Source organism: Engystomops pustulosus, chromosome 1 (assembly GCF_040894005.1).
Source record: "Engystomops pustulosus chromosome 1, aEngPut4.maternal, whole genome shotgun sequence".
NCBI classification, from domain to species: Eukaryota; Metazoa; Chordata; class Amphibia; order Anura; family Leptodactylidae; genus Engystomops; species Engystomops pustulosus.
Window position 1 is genome coordinate 237,492,075 of NC_092411.1, and position 27,074 is coordinate 237,519,148.

The following is a 27,074-nucleotide window of genomic DNA, read 5'->3' on the forward strand; positions in this document are numbered from 1 at the left end:
ATAAGTTCCTACAATTACGGACATCTCAGGTGAAGGTTTGTTAATTGTGTTTTTCTAAGTTTGTTTAACTTGTTAAAGGAAACCTACCACCACGGATCTACCTATTAAGGTAGATTGGGTGGTAGGTGCCTCTATTGGACGTGAGGATAGCCCTTTTAAGGGCTAATCCTCACATCCCGCAATCTTTTAATAACATTTATTTCCCTAATATGCTAATTTTCTACAAAGGCTACTGGGGCGTGGAGTAGCCAGAGCTGAGGCTACACGGCACGGCTACTCCACGCCCCAGTAGCCTCTTTGACCTTCCCACCAGATATCTTTGGCACGCAGCTCCTCGTAGCTGCGCGCCCTTGTCTGCGAAGCCGGAGTTCTGTGCATCAATTCTAATGAATGGGACCAGATCCTGCACACACATCACAGTATATAGCCAGACAAACCTTTTAACAAAGCAAAGGGGTGGCCTACAGATAGGCGGCAGCTTCCATAGAGTATTATGGCAAAAAAAAGTAAAAATCAGTGATTGAGTATAAAACTACACAGATGGCCTCATATAAGAAGCCAGAAGCACAATGTGTAGGTATTGTTGGAATTGTTGTCAAAAGAACTCTGCAGCTGTACTAAAACTAATTTTTGTCAAGTAACTTGCTCTAAGTCTTCTCCCTTTTTTAGTTATTCAAGCACATAAATGTGATACTAACAAGCCATGCTGTGTGACATCACATGACCAGGGACAGGTCTCTATCCACTGGAAGTAAGCAATGAAGCTTCCTATAGAAGCACAGTAAGCAGACTGTGGGGAACTGATACAGAAAGTATACTGAAAGATTGTTTAACAATAAGCATTAACATTCATTTTTCTATAACTGGACAACCGCCTTAAAAAAAGGCGAATTTCAATTTATTTTTAATTCTTCACCAGGGGCTGGCATGCAACTGGGTGGCAGCCCCTGCTAAACAGTGGGGGACAAGACAAAGAAATAAATAAAAAAAGAGTCAAAACCTAGAAGACAAAGAAGTACCAAATCCATAGGCAATAGGGATAACCAGAAAGACAGGCCAAAGGGTCAGAATATACCACATATAAAATATAGAAAAAACGCAAGCTTGGTGAAGTTTGAAGTAATACAAGCACTTAGGATAGATTCCGAGGACCTTTTATGTGAAATGGATTTTGTTGATCACAGCAAGATAACTGTTACTTTTTAGTTAGTCACAACTGTTTATATTTAGTTAGTTAGTGACAAGGATTTAGTTATCCCATTTAGGAATTTTTAGAATTTAGTTAGTGACAACTGTTTAGAGTAAGTTTTTGACAACTGTTGTCCGGTCAAGCCGCGAAAAGGGAAACGCTGATAGGACAAGGATTCTGACCATCACTGCAGGATAACTGTTAGTGAACCAGACATGAGACTACTGTGTGTGGTGCATAATTAATCAAAGCTGCTAGGGATAGATAGACAGAACAATTTTAATCAGTAAGTCGCCAGTCACACCTTGTTAACTGAGGATGATGCTGGCACAGATATTACAGTTCTATGGAACGGTCATAGAATAAGATAAGGTTGGAAAAAGACACAGGTCCATAAAGTCCAACCTATAAGATAAATAAAATGTTTTCATGCTACTAACACATTATATTATAAGTATCAAGACCTATCTTGAACATGTACAAAGTTTCAACCATAACAACATCTGGCTTCTTTCACTACATCGTAGGTCTTAAATTGAAGGAGTCGGTTTGTTCCCCAGATATTGAATCTTGTCTTCCTTCCATATCGTCCTGTAATTTACTTGAATCAGTTTACTCATCCTATGGGGTATAATGATGTAAAGATTTTCCAATTGACTCAATTGAATTAAAGATCAGATACTTTTGGGATGTGCTTTCAAGAAGTGGCAAAGCATTGAAGAGGTTAATCATTCTTTGTGTGAATATTCTTTCTTATATTTCCAAATGGTGCTCTCCGGGGAGTCTCTATGGTTTGTAGTGATCTGTGAGGTCAACAGTAATTGCGGTGAGATGCTTCACAGTTATTGTGCGGAGTAAGTATTGATGGGAGACGTACATCAGGTTCCTATGCACTGATAAAACAATGGCCGTACAGTGTGTCTATCTGGGTCTACACCTCTAGAAACTGTAACAATTTTACCCAAAAGATAAAATGCTAATTTGCCCCCTAAAAGAATCACAGATTTAGTTTTCATTGTTCTCTAAAGCTCTAGAGAAAACATGTGAAAATTGTGACAATGAAAGTATTGAACTGACCCGAGTTAATACTGCAGAGTCTTCTTGCTGTTAGAATTAAACAAGTCTCCCTATCAGGTGTGAATGGATGCAAAAAAATCTCTATCCATTTGCACCTGATGAAAAGTCATGTTTGGTCCCATATGCTGACATTTATTTTTCAACTATTTGGTATAATGTGTTATCTAATGACGCTTTCTTTCTTGTGATTTTTATGATTATTATTACAATCAATACTTTTCTGACACTTCCAATACTCCTGTCAAGTGTCTTCAGATTAGCTCTCACCAGTTACTAAAGGTAATATTACTTAGATGAGGAAGTCGCAAAGTACACTCACTAAATAAATATACTGATATTGACAAATATCAAACACATTGGGGCACATTTACTTACCCGGTCCTGTAACGATCCTCAAGGTTTGTTGTCTGAAGAGGATGAAGTCCGACACGAATCACTAAGGTCATGCGTCGGAGTTCACCTTCCTATTCCTGGTGTATGTAAGTGCATGTCTTACGACACAATTTGAATTTTAAATCCCGCGCTTAGCCTGAATCAGTCAGGTTGTCCGACGGCCACGCCCCCCAATTTGTGTCACATGAAAGTACATTGTACTCCCATATATGATGCACTGTACAGTGACTGTCATTTTTTGTAACAATCAAGCTTTGTTCTCATCATACAAGAGATGACAGAAGTATATCCCACTTTATTCTCATATAGTGTGATAAATCCTCTGGTTTGGTCCCGTCCCCCCACCCCCCATGAAAAGCAGAAGGAAGAGTGAACTTTGGCAGCAGTTAGTGATGTGCTGCTGCCAATGTTCAGGGTGTCTCCCTAGTGATGTAATATGTGGACAGTTATATCACCCACAGTGTACAATCAGCAGAGGCCGGGGATGAAGGCTATACACTGCCATCCCCCATAGTCTCTAATGGTCTCTGCTAAATATACACTTTTATATACTTATATACTCATACTTATATACTTTTTTTACACCAGGAAGCAGGATAAAAAAGTGCAGTTTATTATGCTTTTTCATCCAGTGCTTCCTGTTGGATGTTACGTATATTGACCAGATGGTGGCTAAAAGGAGGAAGTTTATGTCTGTGGACACATTCAGCATGTAAGTCGGGAGCTTTCCTGCTGTACAGACCAAGCATGTCTAGAAGGCTAGATGTGCATATAGCCTTAGTATGCAACAAAGCAGTATACCAGCAATGATTATCAACAGTCTGATAATTCACATGAAATATAACTATGTACTTTCCCTAAAAATAGAGTGCTTGCCTAAAACGTTACTCATACCCAAACCCATAATGTAGACTGCATTTTGTCTACATTACTGTGGCCCTTACTGTGATTTCCCACTGACAGGTGGGGTGATCCAGTTGTATTCTGCTTGGACAAGTACAAAACTATTCTCTCTAAACTTCTTAAAGTGCATCATTTCTCCATTCTCTCTCAGTGTAATGACATTGTTGTCTGGCTCACTGAAAGAAACTTCCGTCCTCCTGTGGCAGTACTGGGCATGGATGCACCGCAGACCAGCGGCAAGAGCCATCCCGAGAACCACAGAGCAGCCTAGTAGAATACCGAGCTGGGTCATAGCAAGTTGCATCCCTTTACTTTTATTCCCTTTCTCATTAGTCGAGACACCAAACTCCTGGATAGACCTGGTCACCCATGAAGAAGTTCCCATCTCTGTGTTTCTTTCCAGAGTTGGAGATTCGGGCTGATGTAGAAAGTTTGCAGATAGTTCTTTGGTGGCCTTCAGCACTTTATATTGCGTGGTAGAAAGAGACGAAAAGTGATTCTGTGAATCCTGGAAGTGGAACTTTATGGGTTCTTTTATTATTTCCAGAGTTTGTAAAAGTTGGATGGTATATTGAGCAACGGAAGCAGGAGCAGACGTGGGTCTTGGGGACGTCAATTTGAGCTCTCGAGAAACCAGCTACAAGTAAGGTTTGACATTTTTTAGACAGTTTTCTTACTATAGATGTGAAAAAATAGTGACAAATACAACTGCTAATAAATATATAAAATCTCATACAGTATTCTTTTCCAATGTTTCATTCTCTATATCTACAAAATTACATGGTGAAAATATTCATTGTTATTCATTGAATTGGGCTGTTTACTTTTCTGAATGAGTGTAAAGCAAGTATAAAATCACAAAACTCGAAATGCATCTATAATATATCTATAAATCAACAGCGATGCCCTGGTTTAGATAAGACTTATTCATATAAGTTATGCCCCCTGCATGTAAACAATGCAGCCAAGGCTTAGACTGTACATCAGCTCTCACTCCTCTCCAAAAATATTATAGTTAACCCCTTATCACTGATACTTGTTTTCAGGTCAATGACCAGACTCGCTTTTTCAAATATGACATGCCTCACGATAATTGGTTATAACTTCGGAACGATTTAACATATCCAGGTGATTTTGAGATTGTTTTCTCGAGACACATTGTACTTCATGATAATGGTAAAATTTAAGTGCTAAGTTTTGCGTTTCATTCTGGATAAAAATGAAAATTTGGCCACATTTCGGAAAAAAAAATAATTTTCAAAGTTTGAAATGTTCTGCAATCCAGACAGGAAGTAAAACCACCCTAAAAGTTTCATAAATAACATTTATGGAATGCCTACTTTCTGTTGGAATTATATTTTATTTGTCCTCTCCTTTTTCTCAGATGTTATGAGGCGCAGAACTTTAGGTGCGATTTTTCTAATTTTCATGAAAATTGTCAAAACTCACATTTTGAGGGACAACTCATCTTCCAAGTGACTTTGAAAGGCCTTAATTATAGTAAAACCCCATAAATTACCCCACTATATAAACCAAACCCCTCAACATATGGAAAACAACTTCTATTAAGTCTATTAACCCTTTAAGTTTTTCACATGGGTTAAAACAAAATGGAAGTGCGATTTAGAAACTTTTGACTTTTTTTTGAAAATGCATTCATTTAGGCCAAAAATGACACTTTCATAATGACTAAAATGATGAAATGCTTTGCAAAGTTTGATGCCCAATTTTTCCTGTGTGTATCGACACCCCATATGTGATGATAACTCGCTGTATGGGCGCATGGCCGGGATTAGGATCAAAGCAGCGCCATTCAGATCAGATTTGTATTGTCACATTGTACAGGCTATAAAATTAATTTTTTTGGTAATGTGAACATATGATGCTTATTATTTGCGGGATGAGATACAATGTATAGATAATTAATTTGGGGGGTCTATAGCGTATTCATGAGATTTTATTACCTATTTCAAGGGGGATACAAACAAAATTATGGATTTTTATTTTGGATCTTTAGCGCTTTTTTTCCCCCACTCACCGTAACGTAAAAAATAATATTCTATCTTTATTCTCTGGTTGACTACGATTACCGTGATACCTCATTTATATAGTTTTTCTTATCTTTGTTCAATTTTACTGAGCAAAACCAATATTAGAGAAAATCACATTGTTTTTACTATCAACAACTAGGGGAATAATTAGGGGCATACCTTTTGTATTTTTCTGTTGACAGGACTAGTTGAGGGCTTATTTTTTGCAAAAAGAATTGTTCTTTTCAGTCGTATCATATAAGGGCACGTAACTTTTTTTGATCACTTTTTAGACCATTTTTTGTAAGGGTATTTGATTCAAAATGGGAAATTACGGGAAGTTTTTCGTGTTTTTTTTTTCACCTAGCGGGTTCAATATTGTTTTATATGTATAGTAGAGATTGATACAGACGCGTGTACTTATTTGTGTGTTTTTTGTATTTTATATACTTCATTTGGTTTTTATAAGTAATTGGGCTGATTATTGGGGACTTTTATTTTATTTAATTATTATAATATGATTTTAACTTTTTTTAACTTATTTACATTTTTCTTGAACAAGCATTCATCTGAGCGTTCAAGCCTTTACACTGCAATACACATGCTCAGTTTCTTACAGCCGAGTCCTGCCAGGAGGCAGAACCCAGCGTGCAGAGGAGCCGAAAGCCTCGAGGCACTCGCCAGACTCCGGGGCTGCGGCAGAATGGATCAGATCCCCCAATACGCACACCGGGGTGGTCCGATCCCTGTTAGGGACACTTACACGCCGTGGTCAAAGGGTTAAAACCCCCGGGATCAGAGATTTTCCAATCCCAGGTGTCAGTGCCTTTCGGTACCCGATGTCCCAAAATCTTCCTCTGATGCGCTGCCGTAGAAAGGCGCTGCGCCAGAACAAGTACCCTTAATGACCTCCATAGAATACCGATAGGGTGGTCATCAAGGGGTTAAAGTGGTATTCCCATTTTGGCAAATTCATGTTATTGCTTGTATAATAAAAAGTTGTACAATTTTCCAATAAACTTTCTGTATCAATTCTTCACTATTTTCTAGACCTCTGCTTGCGGTTATTTTTATATAAAACCTCTATGTTTACTTCTAGTGGACAGATATTTGACCATGGTCACACAGGTGCACGGCTCATTATATCACACAGCTCTGATTACTCTTTGTGATATAACGAGCCGTGCACCTGTGTGACCATGGTCAGATTTCTATCCACTGGAAGTAAACAGATGTTTTCTATAGAATAACAGCAAGCAGAGATCTAGAAAACAGTGAAGAATTGATACTGAAAGTATATTGGAAAATTGTATAACTTTTCATTATACAAACAATAAGATTAATTTGCCGAAATGTGAATACCACTTTAACGCTGACTGTGTAACTGTCAGCTTTATCCATAACTGTGGTGCTGTGGAGGCTGGATGACAGCTGGATGACGATTTTTAAACTATACTGTTTGACTAAGTTTTAAAGTTTGTTACCTTGCTTTCTTCTTGACATGTACGGCAAGGAGTTGTTAGTCTTCTATGAAGTGAGTGTTGGGTCCTACAACAATAAATATAGTGTTTTATTTATCAATATTGAAAAATATGAAGCACTTTTTACCATCAGAATTAACGCCAAACACTGATACAGCTCTCTAAAAGATTTTTTTTAAATAAATCTGAGACTAAAAAACTGAGATATCAGAAGTCCTCATGGTTTTGGGGTATATTACACGAATACTAAATTGTAGCATTTTTCTTCTGTTTCGTCCATGGTTATGAGTTGCTTCTATATGCCTTCTTTATTAAATAGAAAGAAAAAAAAACACTACAATATATGTTTTGTTTTTTTTAAAGTATAGCTAAACTAAAAGCGAACGGTTTTCCCTTCACCTTTTATTCTCCATTGACTTCCATTATGTTTCCATTACAATAGTGATGAAACAAACATGGAAAAACAGACACGGGCTACTGATATTTTTTTAACAGAAGTGGAAATGGAACCTGAAAAATGCAGAGCAGATAGAAGGGACCTTTCATTATTATCAATAAACTGGATTTCAAAAATTTGTGTAAGGAAAATTGACCGTTGTCCAGCTTTATCTGCTGAATATTTGCACTGAAAATATCCAAGCAGAAAATGAATAGAATTTGTGGAACTATTCATGCACACATAGCTAAGCATTAGAGGGATGATCTTCTCCCAGACCTGGACATAGTAGGGGAACATGTTACTTTTACAAAATAAATATGTGGGAATATGGAATTATTAAAGGATAAGTAGGAAATGGACCCAGTGGCATAAAGTGAGATGTTATCGATTAATCCACAATTAAATAAGGACTATAGGAGATTAGAATGCTTCTTAACTCTGCCTTAGGCTAGATTCACACTGGCATTGCCCACCGTACCGTAGCACGGCGGGCACACAGCAGCCCTGCTCACCCCCTCCCCTCTCCATAGGTATATATGGCGCACGGTGCACATGTCCTATCTTTTCACAAGGTACAAAGCGGCTCTTTATGCAAACAACTGCAGGCAATGGGCCGAAACAATCTCAGAACAGATGCCAGTTTTGGTAATTCCAGATTACTGGAGTGGTCATGGAGAGCGATCCTCAGGAGAAGATTCACCTGGTAGTAGATACAGATTGGGATGGAGGCTGTGTCCAGATCTGGATGCTGTAGCCTTTGTTCTGGGTTTAGCTGTGTGTCTCTCTCTTTCTCTCCGTGTGTATTCTGGAAGATGTGCTTTCTAGGAGAGCTGGGACCTAAGAGCTGCTTATGTGATGAGAGCATGTGCTCAGAAGAAAGGCTCAGGCCTAAGAGACATAGCCCCTCCCTGTCCATGGGTTTTGTTAAACCCTGGTCAGGTGGTGGCTCACTCCCCAATCACACTCCAGGGTACATAATGGAATACAATTGGATAATAGTTCACATAACTTTAACCCTTGCTGTACAGGCAGGATCCACTGCTGCTAACACCTGATGTCCAGGTCTGGATCCTTAATGGAGGGTTCACAACTCCCTCTCACAGCTTCTAACCTGGAGAGGGCACTGTTCGCAACTACCCCCTTGCCACTGTATTGGCAGGGGTGTTGCACTTGCATAAAAGTGCCCTGCAGGTATAGCGCAGTGCTGCCCCCCTCTGGCATGTATCAGGAGTCCGGAGCTTCCTGATAGATCCTGCGGTTGCCAAGAGTCTCAAAACTTTAAGCAGAATGGCAGACCACATGCTCCCCAGCTGCAGCATTGAACCACAGGACGTAGGACAAATCATGTTTGGTAAGGACCTTCAACAAACACATGTTCCCTTTACATATTATAAGCTTTTGGTTTGTAGTACTACAGAACAGTGCAAAAGTTTTTTCTTTCTGTAAACTATATCCATTGTATTACTATCTTCAGCAGTGATTAGAGTTCTGCTAAACCTGCAGGTTTGAAATCTAAAATCAGCTTAACTATTTAGGGTGATTGTTAATATGGATAAACATGACTATTTGGGTTATATTCCTTTTTAATGAACAGATTTATGTCTACACAAAACAGAAGTGGCATTTAATATACAATACCTGGTGCTTTTGCTGTGAGTTGCTGTTATTTTTGAGGGCTGGGATTTGCTGTTTTCCAACGTGACAGTCTGGGAAGTTGATCTATGATACGGGGGAGATCGTTCCGCTTCTACATGACCATGAACACTGCTAGTGCTGCTGGTCACAATCTGTGGAGAAGTTTCCATAATAGATGTGACATTCGGAAAGACATGTTTCATTTCCTTTGTAACAGAACTGATCAGAATTTCTGGTGGCTTGGTCCTGGTAACACTAACTGTGTGTATAGCAGCTGAAGTCGGAGAATGCTTGAAGTCTGTTAAGGCAGAAGAAACATATCACACATTGTCCTGATGACATAACTCTCTACATTACTTGCTAAAACCTTTGCAATAATGTTCATTCAGCTATGAAAAGTAAAGCAGAGTGGACCCCCTAGCCCCAAACATACTTTTACTTATAGTAAAAGTGTTTTACAGACAGCCGGCCTGGAAAGACGTAGTCATACATTTGTGTATGTCACTAGTTAAAGGGCTGTGAAAAGTGCAGTTATAAAGTGCAGCTCTGAAGCATCCCCTCTTCTGTCAGTAAGAGTTTTACCAGAACCAAGTTGGGTACTTACAGCAGTCACCCATAACGGAGGGGTTGAGGAACAATTCACTGCAAAGAGCTAAAAGCTTAAAGCTCTTCAGTCTGAAGACCCGCCCAAAGAACGTCCAGAAGCTATAAATATGGGCTAAATGGATTTTTCACAGCCCCACTGCTACTTACAACACAAAAATTCATAGCTCATTGGATTTAATAAGAGGTTCAGGCCCCTTATTAAATCTCTTACCTGCACCAGTATTCCAGCACAGGCTATGGTAAATTCAGTGGGCATTGCACCCAGCCCCTCCACACCCACTTTTCTGAAAAGTGGCATGTTAAGTGTGGACTATCCGCAGAAAGTAGCTACTCCTATGATGGCCCTCATGGGATGTTAAATTGGTCCCATAATGAGTTAACAAAAAATGTGGTACTCAAAGGTCTTCAAATTGTCAGTGAAAACAATGAACTAAGTTCTCCTATGGATTAATAGCTTGTAGTACCCCAAATGTTTGCTATAAGATATCTTCTGTATGACTATGAGTCTCTCACATTGTGCTGGAAAATATGCTATATATGTTTTCCAGGATGGGAGAAAGAAAACATTGAAGAATTTTGGTCTGGACTTTGACTAGACCATTGCAATACCTTGATTATTTTGTTTTTTTTATTGATTATCTTATAGATTGTGAGTGATACTCTCTAATCTGAAAAAGATATGAACTTTTCAATAAAAATTATCTGATTTGAAATTCAAATTTTTCTAATTCTTCCTAATCAGCAGCATCAATGGGCAATTCTAAAGTCTTTCCTCCTTGTCATTGTGTAAACACATGCCTGAATTCTCCAGACTAGCAAACAACAAAAACTTCTGCTTTTTTAGAGTTGGTCACACTTTCTGATAATTAATCATGTACATTTGATTATCATCCACTTTTCACACATGTCTTATGCATAATGGACTAGTTTTTTTGTAAAAAGAAATAATAATAATAATAATAATAATAATAGTAGAATTAATGCTAGGTTTTTTCCATTTATGTTTTTCACTCCCCACCACAGAGGTGCAGTTTGAATACTTATTTTCTGTATAACAAATTGTATTTCCTAGTGGTGGTATTTTCTATTCCAAGTTGGATTCCAAATGCAGTGACAAAAAAACATATGTGCCATTTTCTTGTGGGCTTTGCTTTTACATCTTTTACTGGGTCTCAAGAATACCAAATTTTATATATTTTATTAGATAATAATATATTTAAAAAAATGAAACCCTTTGTCTGGAAACATGTCTTTGGCACTATTCTGATGCCAATAACTTCTCCATACTTTGGTGTACTGAACATGTTGTAATTTCTACCAATTTTGAGGCTGTATGAACTTTTGACCACTTTTGATTCTAATGTAAATGTGTAGTGAAATGGCAAAACAGTGGCGATTAGTACATACGACGGCTATTTTCCATTACTGGTTTCACTGCTGGGAATGACCATTTTTATATTGATGTGCTGTTACCTAGCATGTTTATATCTGTCTATTTTTATTTGTTTTTTAGGGAAAGAGGGATTTGAAATTTTATGTTTTCCAAAAATTTTTTACAATCTTTCTAGGCACACGCTAAAGAGTGTGTCAGATGCATAATGCAGCTAACACCCACTGTGTAGGAAGCAGGCTCAGCCTGCTCCACACAGCCTCAACTGACATATGACAAACAGGTACGTCCCATATGGTTAAGGTCTTAAGACCTCAAAAGGAAAGATGTGTATTATTTAAAAAGAGTATATTTTCTTTTTTTCATGGCTGTATGTGGTTTACAATCACCTCATGAAAACTAGTGTGCTGAAGTGTTAAGCTAAAACGGAACCTGTCAAGCTCTGCCATCAATATATTACAGAGCAGGAGTGGCTGAGCAGATACAGTTTTATGAGAGAATTTGAGATCTTGATAGAAATTTCTTTCCTTTCTATACTTTGAAGTCTAGTGGTTAACCCTACTCTGATACAGAATGCCATCTTTATATGTGTACTTACACTGTACCTCTGAAATACAGAGAAGAGATTTCACTGCATACAATAGCAATATTCCAGCTCTATAACACAATGGCATTAGATTGGACAGTATTTCCATTGCAACATTTTCACTTCTATAACATAACTTCTATCAGCATTATAATTATAAAACAGTCCAAAAATGTACATATTTATAAATATATACTTATTACAGAAGACGCCTCCATTTCTGATGCTTTTAGTTCATGCTTTCGTGATGTCCAGTTACGCACATTGCTAGATATGACAGTGGATTCAATCTGTGCCCAATAAACAAAGTATGACTGGACGACAGATACACTGTAAGAAAAAAAGAAAACGTAACAATACATAAAAGTTACGTCACATTTCATCTTATCAGACTTTTATTTTTAACTTTTATTAGAAACGTTTACATTTCAACTCATTGGGCAGATTAAAGTTTCTCAAACTGAGACAGTGCAAAGTTATATTGTGTCTGATAATGGATGATAACACTCAAACGCATACTAGTAGTTGGTGCAGAAAAACATTTTTGTAGCATCTTTTTTTCGCATCTTTTGTTGCATCTTTTAGACCACGCCTTGTTTAAACAGAGATTTACCAAAAAAAGTACCCCTTTGGTGCACCAAAGGGTGTGTAAAAGTGTCTAAAACATCCTCAAACTTTATGATTATCTCCCATGGTACTATCAACCCTCTATCCCAGTCTGTGATTCTGCATAAAATGTCTCTGCACCTCAGGCTACACGGCTACACCCATTTCGGCAATTTAATGTTATTGTTTGTATAATAAAAAGTTGTATAATTTTCTAATAAACTTTCTGTATCAATTCTTTACTGTTTTCTAGATCTCTGCTTGCTGTCCTTCTATAGAAAGCTTCTATGTTTACTTCTAGTGGACAGATATAACGGCTCGTTATAGCACACAGCTCTGATTACTCTCTGTGATATAACGAGCAGTGCACCTGTGTGACCATGGACAGATTTCTATCCACAAGAAGTAAACATTGAAGTTTTCTATAGAATAACAGCAAGCAGAGATCTAGAAAAAGTGAAGAATTGATACCAAAAGTGTATTGCAAAATTTTATAACTTTTGTTATACAAATAATAACATTAATTTGTCAAAATGGGAATACCCCTTTAATCCTTACATGGCATAGATTCCTTCATGTGACAAAAGCTGTCAGGATAGTAAATATACAGCAACTTATTCATGTGAGAACACTAAGTATCCATCATGGGAACTATGGGCAGTATGTAATTGACTCAGCTTTAGCGCAAAGAAACCAACTTCCCTGCTGCTGAGGAAGATTTCTGACAAGTAGGTTTAGAAAAGAAAAATGCAATAAGAAAAAGGTAAACAGTTCAATATGGGTATAATTTTGTGTGTTTTGAAATTTTGAATTTGGTAAAATCATTATGAACCTCATTATAACCTCATCTACATTTAGATGAGGATAAGAAAAATGGTTAAAGGGAGTTTTGGGACTTGCAGACTTTCAGCACCAACCTGTGCTCTGAACCATTCCATAAGCAACATAGCATTGTATAGAGAACAAGAAGGATGAATATTTTCCAACAGAGAGTATTAGTATGTCAACTTTACTGTTGAGTTCGATTTCTTAACACTGATCAAGTATCATTATGGTAAGTCAAAAATTCTGACAATTCTCAAGTGTAAATAGGCCTTTAATGGTGGCATATCCAGGGCCTGTTATGTGACTTGGTCTTCAATTCTCAGCAATAATCTGAATATGTCTTAAGTACACTCACAAGAATTTAATGTCTCCTACAGGCTGATCAGGTGACTTCCACACAAAGGACAAATTTCTTTTCAAGGACTTGTCTGAATGGGTCACAGTGTCTCCATCTTCAAAGCAGCGCAGTAGTTTAGAGCCAGGTGGAATGAACACAAAAGACCCAGCTACTTGGTCATCGGATACTCTGCGAGCTTGAAGGAAAAAGCCCATGAAATCTCTTGTACTTCTCAAAGTAACTGCAGGAGAAATAACAAGGAATTAAATACCTCCATATTTCGCCTTATAATCCCCCAAGATTTAGATGATTCAGTAAAAAGTATTTTAGGGGGTTAAATACTTTCCCATGAAGATGTATTTTCCACATCTTATTTTCTGCATTAGTTAATTTCTTATCACAGTTTATTCTATCAGATCTCCAGCCAAAACCTAAAAGATTTGGATCTTAGTCAAAACTTCTATTCATACTTATTTGGTTATGAATCTTCCTGGACTTTTTTAATCTTTATCACCAAACTGTCTTTACTTGTAACATTGTGACAATCGGCTTTCTTTTTGCTCTTTTCGTTTGTGTCACACACATTTTTACATGCAGTTCTTAATAATGTTATTTTATCCACTGCAGTAAATGTTTAAGAATAAACTTTGTGGAAACATATTGGGAATATACAGCATACTTCCAAATTCACAGGGATGTTGTGCAGTTAATAGCTTCTGAACATTCACTAATATCTGACCCAGAGAAAAACATCAGAAATGAGAGATGATGAGATGCATCCAACACACAATGGGGCAGATTTACTTTCGGTTTTTCCGAATCCGTCGGGGTTTTTCACGGCCACGCCCCCCTATTTCCGTCGCATGCAATTCAGGAAAAATCGGCGCAAAACGTAAAAATTCCGTTAACCCTTCGCAAAAATGCGTATTGGGCCCTTAGTAAATGACCCCTAATGACACTCTCCAGCTCTGCTACATCTAAACACAGTCAGTTCTGCTGTACTTCCTTCCCCTCATATAAAGATCTTATCTTGCCTGTAGATTGTAGATTTAGTCTTCTCATGCCAGTGGCAGATTAAGTGTCCTATGGGCCCTAATTTTTTTCCGCTACTCTAATAAAATACATCATTAATGAAAGGTCCATTGCAGAGCCCCCATTTAATGAAATGTTCATAGCAGAGCTCCCTTTTAAAGAATTGTTAACAGCATAACCCCCTGTAAAGAAATGTCAACAGCAGAGACCCCTTTAAAGAAATATCCACAACAAAGTCCCCCTTTAATAAAATGTCCACAGCAGGTGCCCCCCTTGAATAAAATGTCTACAGTAGATGCCCCTTTTTACATAAATGTCCCCTTTAAATAAATACCCCCCCCCAACCTATTAATGAAATGTCCGCAGCAGAGCCCTCTTGAAAAAGACCCCTCTATACTCACCTTTGGCTTCTTCTCCCTGGCCACACAGCTCCGTCTTGTCATCTTCAAGGCCTTCCAAGCCAAAGATGAGTATATGAAGGTATTTTAATCAAGAATCTTGTCTTCTTGGGAATACCCCTTTAACTCATGACAGAAAAGTCTGTAGTTTGAGGCTGTGATGTATTTTATACTGTCCAGTACTATTGAAGTGTTTCCTAGTTTTTAGTACTATCAAAGATTACTCTCTGTCACTAAGATCCCAAAAATGTATTGGATTTGGGCATGCTGAACAATGATATGTCATCTATACATTTAACAGAATAAATAGGAAAGGCTATTTTCACCAACATCGAGTGAGAAAATCCTGTCAGATGTTAATTAGTGGTTGGCAGCAATGCTGAGTGAGGAGGTGCTGTACATTCACTGTAAAGGAAGCCAATGATTTAACCTCATTCAACAACATTGTACACAACTTATCATGAATCCTCCATATCCTATATTTGGCTAAATACATATTGATTTAAGTGGTTCCAATGTCCGTTCTATAAGGGAAGGGTTTCATTTTATTACCTAAAAGAAATGCATCTGGGGCAATAATTTTCAGTTACCTAATAACAGTGGATCCCTTTATTTTGGGTCTCTCCACTCCATCTCAAATTCATTGTCATCCTTGACTTACTGGGTAATGTAACCTCATACTTTTGCTGTATTTGTACAAATCTTTTGCATGTACTGGTTTTTTAAGTGTTTTTAACCGGTTAAGGACCAGGCCCTTTCCTGTTTTTTCATGTCCATTTTTCACTCCCCACCTTCAAAAATCTATAACTTTTTTATTTTTACACGTAAAGAGCTGTGTGATGGCTTGTTTTCTGCGTAACAAATTGCACTTCATAATGATGGTATTAAATATTCCATGCCATGTACTCGGAAGCGGGAAAAAAATTCCAAATGCAATGAAAATGGTGAAAAAACGCATTTGCGCCATTTTCTTGTGGGCTTACATATTACGTCTTTCACTGAGCACCCCAAATGACATGTCTACTTTATTCTTTGGGTCGGTACGATTAAGGGGATACCAAATTTGTATAGGTTTTATAATGTTTTCATACATTTACAAAAATTAAAACCTCCTGTACAAAATTTTTTTTTTTATTTTGCCAACTTCTGGCGCTAATAACTTTTTTATACTATGGTGTACGGAGCTGTGGGTGGTGTCATTTTTTGCGAAATTTGATAATATGTTCAATGATATCATTTTTAGGACTGTACGACCTTTTGATAACTTTTTATAGATTTTTTTAGATTTTTCAAAATGGCAAAAAAGTGCCATTTTCGACTTTGGGCGCTATTTTCCGTTACGGGGTTAAACGCATTGAAAAACCGTTATCATATTTTGATAGATCGGGCATTTTCGGACGCGTCGATACCTGATGTGTTTATGATTTTTACTGTTTATTTATATTTATGTCAGTTCTAGGGAAAGGGGGGTGATTTGAAATTTTAGGTTTTTTTATTATAATTTTTTTTTTTTTACTTTTTTTAATTTTTATTTATACTATTTTTCAGACTCCCTAGGGTACTTTAACCCTAGGTTGTCTGATCGATCCTATCATATACTGCCATACTAAAGTATGGCAGTATATGGGGATTTTCTTCCTCATTCATTACAATGTGCTATCAGCACATTGTAATGAAGGGGTTAAAACGAAATAGCCTCGGGTCTTCGGAAGACCCGAGGCTACCATGGAGACGGATCGCCGCCCCCCGATGACGTCACGGGGAGCGGCGATCCCAGGTAAGATGGCGGCGCCCATGCGCAGCTATCTGTTTGAGGCTGCCGGCAGCTTTGCCGGCAGCCCATGCTGTGAAAACACCCGCGATCGGTGCTAGCACCGATCGCGGATGTTACCGGTAAGCCTTTGCTGCAATATGCAGCAAAGACTTACCGGCTATGGAGAGGGCTCAGCCCGTGAGCCCTCTCCATGCAGCGCGACGCGACCGCCGCCGTGAATACACGGCGGGCGGTCGCGAACCGGTTAAATGTTATGAATTTATGTAAATAAACTACTGTGTCGTCCAATGTGCACATCAACTTTCTTCTTTATGTGTTTGCTATGTATTATTTGTGATGTGTGGTAATTTTCTCTCAATTAGTCCTACCCCTCTTTAACTCCCTTTATTTTGGCCTTATTAATCCAGGTAAGCCTACCTGCATAAGAACATGAATTTTGAATTTGTACTAGCCATTGGTTTAACAGCTAGAACATGTCCCCTATTCGCCCACGCAAAGGGCTCCGTGCATAAGCCGACTAGTCAAGCCAAAAAAATCTAATATCAGACAGTCTTTTATTATAGTCCTCAGCGCATGAGTGGAGCTCACAAGACTATTGTTTGCAACCCGAGACTTGCTCAACTTAGTGATTAGGTAAGCTATGTAGGAGTACTCTATTCCTTACAACCATCCCAAACCAGGATTAGGTTGGTTTGGTCTTCTATATAGAAATTAAATTGTGAAACATTTTGGGGACAAGTGCCATTTAAAGATAAATTATTGTTCATTACAACCTCATGGATCGAAAGGGATAGTTCATACTACCCGACTGTGAAATACTTTATCAATGTGTTTATTAATTATTATTATTATTATTATTATTATTATTATTATTATGTGTTTGTTACTCTGTAGATGGATTTTACTGCTATTCTTTGTAAGGTATTGGAAACAAAATGGATACACTGAGCACTTTTTTTTATTTTGGCGGTAAATGTGCCCCCTGATTTGTGAAGTGCTACATAATATGTACTATATAAATAAATATTGTCATTATTATTACTCAAAAAGCATATCTGCCAACAAATAAGAACTATTGAACTTACTATAAGAAGGAATATATTTTTGTTTTGTTAATTGTTAGTGTTAATTGGAAGATACATGTATTTATAATCAGATATATATATAAACAGATATCACTAAAAAAAAGTTAAACACAAAATCCAACAGAAAATAGATACATTTGTTAGAAAAATACAAATTACATATCCACAACACTGACTAGTTACCAGGGATTCTTTCTCCTGGTAGGTAAGAAGATCGATTGGTATGAACGGTGACATAGTTCTTCCTGGGGTTTTGTGGCAAAGCTCGAATGTGCTTTGGCTTCATGTCCAAGCATGCAGCAAGGTTTCCTCCATGAGAAAATGCTGCAGTGTATGAGATAAAACCAAGGCTGACACAGATCCATACAGGCCACCACCATCTACACTTTGTGAAATCTTCCACCTTGAGAAAGCAGAGAACTTTTATTAATACCACAGAACTAATAATATGCTTTATTGATATATTATTTTGCTTTTTCATACTTAGATACCCTATGATTTAAATTTTTGCAGTTAAGTCTTTGCATCAGTGTATTGGTGTAGTATAATATATAAGTATATAAGTTTATTATCGGTAACTGACAGGAAGACTTAATGGAAAGAAAATATGCAAATACATTTTCTTGTATGGGAAAAGGAAAACATTGCCTCTTAGCTACCTTGTATGGCAGTCACCTTAACATCAAGCACCTTAACTTTTTTAGAAAGTCTAATGACATGATGTGGGATAATAAGCAAACAAGTGCTGTCTCTATGTGTTTGCATCTAATCAGCACAGTGTAAGGAATTGATCTGGCTAAAAGAGCTAAAAACATGCCAAAATGCTTTGTCTTGGTCACGTAACAAAAAAATTTAATAAATTGTGATGCAAAAACATTTGTTTTTGTTTGTGTTTTTATTGTATAACATAAGAACTACCTAACACACTTTGGCAAATTTGGTATCTCCTGAATCATATTTATCTGGAGAATACTAATGACATATTATTTTATTATATGGTGAATGCAGTATAGTATTAAATCAAAGTTATATTGAAAAATTTCAATTGTATGGCTTTTAGAAATAGACAATAACTCGTTAATAAAGCTAGACCTTGAAGAGGTATATAAATATAAAGGTGCTGATGGATTATCATATATATGGCCAAAGCTGCTATCACAGTATTATTACCATCTACACTGCAGTCACAGAGAACCCACCAAAAAAACAAATATCCATTAATCATAAGTTAACTGGCAGGAAAAAATGTTCCAAGTGTGTGTTCACAGGGCCAGGAATCTACTGAGCCTTAATCAATCAAGACTTTCAGGCATTTACCTGTCATTCAACAGTGATGGATACAGCAGAGCCAACTGTACATCAGCCTGGCACACTGCTCTGGCTTGTTAGGGAGTGTGCCAGGAACTGAGCTGGGATCACTCTGATAATCTTGGCAAGTTCAGAGGCAATTACAGAGTATCCAAAGCAACATAGTAGTTTCTTCCTTGGAACAAATTTTAACCATTTCTTTGGATGAAGAAACTAGGATTATACCAATACATTGCTAATGTGGTAAATAACTATTCTAGTTGCAAAAGTCTGTTTTTTTAATGGGGAATTGTGTTTCCTGTAGACACCGTTCTAAAGCCCTGTTTTTGTTTTCTTAAATGAATCACTCAGACTTGCATTATGATCTCATGAGCTATTTTGTCTATGTTAAAGGGGTATTCCCACCTCAGCTACTAAAGTTAATTGAATCCCTTACCCCCCAAAAACATTCTTCAATGCATTGTTATTTTAAAAAAAATGACCTTCATTCCCATAGTAACGGCCCTCTGTTATCACAAGATGCGGCCACTGCAGCAGCGATGGCCCTGTAGGCACTTAGAATGAGGCTTCTCTGAACCTGCCGTGAGTGTGTGAATGCGCATAGCTAGCGCATGTGCAGTTCACATATGCCTCGCTCGATCAGGACAGCTGCCGGGCATGGGCAGTAGCTTCACAGCAGTCCTGATCGCGGGACATCTGTGTACCGGCACTAGTAAGTTCTCTTCATCTAGTAGTGCTTGGTTGCTGCAGTACACAGCTGTCCCGCGGTAAGGCTTGATCAACCAGGACTGCTGTGAAGCTATTGCGCATGCCTGGCAGCCCACCATGATCTAGCGATCGCAGCTATTCGCGTTCACACACTGCCGGCAGGTTCAGAGAAGCCTCATTCTAAGCACCTGCGCAGCCACCGCTGTTGAAGAGCGGCAGTGGCTGCATCTAATGATAACAGAGGGCCGTTACTAGGGGAAGGATAAGCCCCATTTACACTGTTATGGGAATAAAGATAATTTTTTTAAAATAACAATGCATTGAAAAATGTTTTTTGGGGGGTTAGGGAGTAAATTAACTGTAGTAGCTGAGGTGGGAATACCCTTTCAACTTCTGCACTTGACTTTCTGTTAGGAGCCTCCACTGCCTGTCATACATCATAAAAACTTCTTAAATGCTGCATTCAGGCAAGAAGTCAGACATAGTAACAGACCCAAGGTACCCTTATTGTAGGGAAAGCTATTCATGAGATGAGAATCAGGGTGAGAGAACATCTAAATTCAATTAAGAATTATGACAGAATGCAGATAGAAGCATTGAAGCAAAATAAACCCTTTCAGCCCACACCGATTGTGGAACATTTAAAAAAATGTCACAACTGCAACCCCAGAGGCCTCAAGGGTGGGGCCATTACCCAAATAACACTAAGGATTAAAGGCAGAGATCTGGACACTTTGCTTCTCCAAACCAAGAGCTGCTGGATTTACAGGATGGGAAGCCTGAAACTCAGAGGCTTAACTAACAATTTTGGTTTTGGCTGATTTCTGTAGATGTTGTTGTTGCTTTCCTGTAACCACAGCTACATTATACTTTTGGATGATGATTTTTTTTTCTCTAGTGGCTTATTCTCATCTTTCTCCCCAGCATTGCATGTCAGAAATGCCGTGCATTCATGCTCTGATAACAACAATTGCGGTCACGTTAAGAGTATTATTTACATCATGTAATGCACTAGTGCCTAAAAATCAGCCGAATAAAAGTGAATGATTATCCCATAAAGAAAGAACGGAGCTGTTATGCCTCCTGTCTATCTTTATTTCACTAATGGAAGGAAAACGGTGTTGCACTGTTAGTGTCGATTCCTGACTTAGTAGGATCGTAGAGTGAATGTGACCCAAAGATAATACAGCCGACAGTCTCAATCGCGTGGACGCACGCAGTGTGTGGAGACACGGCGCGCCACTGATCTTGCTGCGATCCTCTATAGCAGTGGTGGCAAACCTATGGCACGGGTGATTTCTGTGGGCACTCAGACCATTACCCAGGACAGAGTTCACCAAATAGGACCAAATCCACCAAAACTTTCTGCAGTCCCAGGAAGAGATGCTGCTCTCAATGCCGTTTTGGAATCTATCTAATTCCACTTACACACACTCTCTCCCCCCTTATTATGTATCCATTAATATCCTAATATCTCCTTACACCTAATATACAGCACCCAATGTTACTCACAAAACAGTTGTTCTCATAACGCAGACTCCTGTAGTAACTCAATACATCGCAAGCAGCTTTGCCATAAATGTGTCCCTTCCAGGCTTCCGTAGTCCAACAAGCGTCATTCCATCTCCTAGCAACCTTACACTGACTATGCTGTTATGCAAACATCGAAAGCCCGCTAGCTAAGCAGCTTTGCCTTAAATGTGTCCCTTTCAGGCTTCCATAGTCTAACAAGCATCATTCCATCTCCTAGCAACCTTACATTTACTATGCTGTTATGCAAACACCGAAAGCCGCCCCCCGCCAGCCATTCACAAAAATCCTCCCGTTATGAAACATCTATTAGCAGGATATAATTCTGCTCATATATCTATTAACCAGTTTGCCAATATTTAGAATGTTGTATTTACTATGTACTAAGATTATTATAATAAATTTTTAAGTTTTAGTGAAAAATACTCTTTTTAACAATGAATGAAATCATTTAGCTTCCTGGGTCACACCAGGCATGCCTGCAACGACACCACTATATAAAGAAGCTCTCCACTGGTACAGGCCATGCCTGACGAAGGCTCCGGTACGGAGCAGAAACGCGTAGCATTTTATTGTTTTAACAATCTTTTAAAAGAAATATCTTTTCTTTTGTAAAATAAAAAAGTACTCTTTTTGAGCCATTTATACTTACCTATCGAGGATTTTCTAAGTGCCAACACTCCTGCCTCCATTCGGGTTTTTCTACAGTGCTGCGATATATATGGCAGCGCTATTGGTGTTCTCTGTGATCGTGGTCGCCGAGGACTTCTCTGACATACAACCTGTTCCACTGTTGTTCTCACCACAGATTGTGGTGGGGCCTGGTTAAATCACAGGAGGGAAATTACAACTCAGAAGGGGACCCCTACCTGTGTTGCTTTCTTACAACTGACACGGCCAGGATAAAGTATGGCAATACAAATAATACCATACTGTTTTTTTCACTGATTTGTGTGAGATTACATGCATGATTTAAGCAACTCAATAAAAGTTATATTTTACTACACTCACAACTTTTTCTTTTCCCAATTTTCCCCTTCCCTTGTATAAATGAGGTGGTGCACACTGTGAGTGTTCTTCAGATTGAACACAAAACTCTCTTAAACCCTTATTATAGTCAATAGGGTCCATTAGTTAGCCATTATTGTTTGGCTGGCATTTCAGTTTTTATGTTCCAAAAGCAGAACAAGCCATGGAATTCCCAATAGATTACAGGCAGTCCCCGGGTTACATACAAGATAGGGTCTGGAGGTTTGTTCTTAAGTTGAATTTGTATGTAAGTCGAAACTGTATATTTTATAATGGAAGTTCTAGACAATTTTTTTTCTTTTGCCCCAGTGACAATTGGAGTTTCAAAATTTTTGGTGTAATTGGACCAAGAATTATCAATAAAGCTTCATTACAGACATCTTACAGCTAATCATTGCAGTCTGGGACTATAGTAAAGCATCCAGAGAGCTTCACCAGAGGTCACAGTGGGCAGAGGGGTCCGTCTGTAACTATGGGTTGTCTGTAAGTCGGGTGTCCTTAAGTAGGGGACCGCCTGTATTGGATTACCAGGACACAAGATGTATCTTGTTTATTACCAAGAGGTCATTCAAAGCTAATAGGCTAATTTATACAAAATGTTATATGCTTAGAGGGGTTGTCCAGTCACAAATCCCACAGATCATAAGAATGTGGATCTGTTGTATCCCAAATGAATGGAGCGGCAGGTAGGACATGTGCTGCACCATATCTGTCACCACCATAGAGATGAATGGAGTAGCAGATACATGTGCAGCCAGCTGCTCTGTTCTTTGGGGGTACAATAGACCCCTTCTCTTAATCTGTGGGTCCCCACATCAGCAATTTTTCCTATATCCTGTGGATAGGAGAAAACGTGATGTGACTAGACAGATCCTTTAATTAATAGAACCTAAATAGCTGAGGTTACAGATCTGCACAGTAAGTAATATCTTGACATGAGTACCATTGAGAACAATACTCTGATTTTGTGCTTAATTTTGGTGCAATGTCAATGTGCCATATAAGGTATGATAAATGAATGAAAGACTATTCATGCCCTCCAGTGTACTAGAAAACAACTTCAGAACTTACTTGATTAAAATATTGATCCTAAAACAGAGTATAAACTTTTTTTTATAAAATGAAATGATCCTGTATTTCTCTATGGGAACAGTTGTTGTTAAAATGTAATTTATGTTGCAGATCAAATAAAATAATACTGCACTGAAAGTCCCTGGTACTAGTGAGAAAGAAAAAGAAGACTTTTTAATGATCATATGGCGCAAAACATTTATCATATTCTCATCTCCACTTGTAACATCATTCGCATTCACATCATACAGCCTCCTAGTGAACACACAGCCATATGCCTTACTTCCGTCCATTACTTATGCTTTTTATTCCTGGGTTCAGGCACAAATCAAAGATATGATTTGTTCCCCAGGATACTTCAGTGAGTTACCTGACTGAACTTGTGGAGTGGCAAGGAGCTCTCAAGGTTATATTTTTCTCACCAGCATGAATTTTCTACATTTCTAAGACTCCTCTCCAACCTTTCTTACAAAAACATACTTGTGGAGTCATAAAGTTTTCACAGTCTCCCTTTCTAAGATTCAACATGAATATCTCTGATCTCTTCCACTAAGTCAGTGACGGAAAGCAGCATGGAATCAGAAAAAGGATGTCCTTAAAGCCTCAGCAGGACATTAACCACCGAGATACACTGGTTCAGTATTGTGTTCAGACACCATGTAGATCTTCTCATCTGTTCAGCAGTAATGGGGCCAAATCACTGCACAGTATGGAAGAATCCTCAATTATCTCTGATACTATCCATGTATAAACCCACATTATATTGTTGCGTGGAGACTAAATATACTTTAACCCTTGCCTGTCCTGTATCATAATGCAATCTGGATCTTGAATCTCATAAAGTAGTGGGATATAAAATTGTAATATATATTAAATTGCAAAAATTTGCAATAATTGACAACAAATTAAGTGTGCTACATCATATTGTAAGTAGTTAGGCTTCTATTGTGAAAAACTATACATGGTTATGGAATGCTAAAGGCTAAAAGATGAGATTCAGATGCTTCTTTCAGGTATGTGGCGCTATGTAGATATATTTGACACATGTGCAGGAGTTTTTCTTTTACTATAATGTGAATAGAGTCTAAAAGACTCTTTTTAAGGATATGATGAACACATAAGGGCCCTTTCACATGAGCATTGCAGCAATCAAGTTTCATTAGTACAAAACTGATAAATTCCATCAGTATTTTATACGGTTTTTATCAGATTTTGTTCAGTGTATCAGTTGTTCACATACAATTTTGATCAGTGAATTTGGTTTATTGGACTATCGCAATGGATCAATGAAAAGCGATTTTTCCCTATAGATCATTTGTAGGGAATTTTTCTTGTGCGTCACTTGCAAAAATAGAGCATGCTGAGAATTTCACACATGTGCAAGCATGAGTTGAAAAAAAAACTATGTCTTTTTAAAATTAAAATTTAAAAAAATGCCACCAAATTGGTAGAGGCAGACATATTAATAACATTTTAGTAGAATTATTTATTTTTCTGTCATTGTTTAGTTTTCTCAAAAAAAGGTTTACTCTGAATTGTAGCTCATCTTTCCCAGATTTCTGAATGGTGGGTAAATAGATCAATTCTTTGCTCCATATGCTCCATATAAAGATGGTCAAGAAAAGATAATGTCTATGGAGAATAAAGAAGCTGCAGGTAGTTGTCTTCCATTACAATAGGAGTGACATGTAAGTATAATATGTACAGAATGGGTGATTGAATAATAAATTGTGTGATCGTTCCATGAATCTACAGAACTCTGATTGACAATAATTATTTAAATTGATTATAATAAAAAAAGACTTGAAAATGACATTTCAATGGCAGAAAGGACTTTACTCAGTACTAGACAAATCCAGATCCTTCAAGCTGATCAATAACTACGATTAAGATCAATTTAAAGTTTCAAAGTCCACTGACACCTCTCCAAATGCTCGATTAAGCATAAAACACCAATAATAGAAGAGTCCGTCTACTTACCACGAGAAGCATGTTTAATCAGGATGCTTTTCCCAAATCACACAAGTAGTTATATGCGCCTTGGACCCACCGAGAGGCATTCTTTAGAGAATGGCTTGGGCCAATTTCTCTAATAGTGTGTGCAACAGCTGTCACAGATAATGTAGCGCCTGTGGAGTCCTTACCCCTTTGGTCTTGATAGACAGCCTTAATTTGATTACTTTCTTCCCTTATGCTTGATTTGGAACGTCTCCTTGAGGATGACAGGAAAACAACAAGGAAGACAAAAAACACAATATCTGTGTTTCAAGGATCAACCTGCACATCCTTTAACTCCCAGTTGGGAAATGTTATTGTCCCTCCTGTCAGCCCAGCAGGATGGGATTTGGTTACAACAAAAGGATTCAACAAGCCACAAAGCTCTGTCTCCCAGAGGAGATACACAAACACCCTGATCACGTCAATAGAGAAGGGACACAACTCTTTCCAGTTCTATGAAGAATTCTCATCAATTCAGCATTGTATATATTATGAATTTTACAATCATGGCAGCAAATATGCATCAATCTATAACAAGATAACAATATGACATTAGTCGAGATGCCATATGATTCCTCTGCTGCCATCCATTACTTCTTTAGTTACTTTATTTTAGGAAAAAAGGCAAATTAGAACTTTTAAAGAGGACGTTACACCACCTCCATCAATTACAACTCTACAACTTCAGATCCGTTCCATTGTTTGTGGCAGAGCTGTGAGTAATAAATGGGTTGTCCACTAATTCCAGGATAAGTACCGTATTTTCCGGACTTATAGTCCAGTGCGCCTTATATATGAACTGTACTTACACACAACAGTGCAGCACTGTGCACAGGTCTGCCACCTGCTGGTCATTCATGCTTATAATCAGGTGCACCTTATAATCCGGTGCGCCTTATATATGAACCTAGACATTTTAGCAGGCATTTATTGATGGTGCCCCTTATTATCCGGTGCGCCTTACAGTCCGAAAAATACGTAACCAAGTTAAGCATAAGATCCTAATAGGGTCCTCCATATTATACTTACCTCAATAAGGTAAACATTGCTGTTGAGAGTCTATTCCTTTTGGTTTGGCAGTAATCCCATTTCTTGGAGTCTCATTTTTCCCACCATTGAAAATTTATTCACATATCCCTCTCACCCAGGATCCCCAGGGAAGCTATATAGTGGCCTGCAAAGACAATCTCCATAGGGAGAATGAAATCCTTCATCATTTACGTACACACTGGGTTAAATACACTTTAAACTTTAAATATTTGAGAATTTAAATCTAAAATCACATAAATAAAGCTCCAATTATTCAAAGAACAAAGCTAACATGACTCATTTGACAAGTGGACTTTCCCTTTAAGCTTAAAGGCACTGCCTGGATTAAAATAACAAATTGCAGAGGTCCATGCAGCCACCTAAAAAGTCAGAAAGAAATAAAAAATAAATATACTTGTGCAGCACTTTGCTTGTGCCGTGACCATTTAATCCAGCATTTAGTGGAGCCACGCCCAAAGATGAATGTGATAAAAACAAGTCCTAAAACTAAGATCTGCAAAAAAAGTATAGCTTAGCTTATAATATATCCACAGTGATGATAAATGTCCCAATCATACCATCATATAACAATAGGCAATATTTAATTGAAAAAGC

The 27,074-nt window shown here is 38.0% G+C and overlaps 1 protein-coding gene across 2 annotated transcripts; it reads right to left on the reverse strand.

Annotated features, from left to right (window-relative positions):
* Positions 1–1,412: 1,412 nt before the first annotated feature.
* On the reverse strand, positions 1,413–26,608 carry REELD1 (reeler domain containing 1). 2 transcript variants are annotated; one of them, XM_072121770.1, is made up of 7 exons: positions 26,460–26,608; positions 17,970–18,189; positions 13,516–13,738; positions 11,926–12,059; positions 9,151–9,445; positions 7,077–7,140; positions 1,413–4,199 (listed from the first exon to the last, which is right to left on the reverse strand). In XM_072121770.1, the coding sequence occupies exons 2-7, from the start codon at positions 18,070–18,072 to the stop codon at positions 3,600–3,602; spliced, it is 1,419 nt and encodes a 472-aa protein (XP_071977871.1). In that variant the 5' UTR covers positions 18,073–18,189; positions 26,460–26,608; the 3' UTR covers positions 1,413–3,599. The 2 variants fall into 2 exon arrangements, with proteins under 2 accessions (XP_071977871.1, XP_071977863.1); XM_072121762.1 differs by lacking the exon at positions 26,460–26,608 and adding an exon at positions 25,413–25,485.
* Positions 26,609–27,074: the final 466 nt, after the last annotated feature.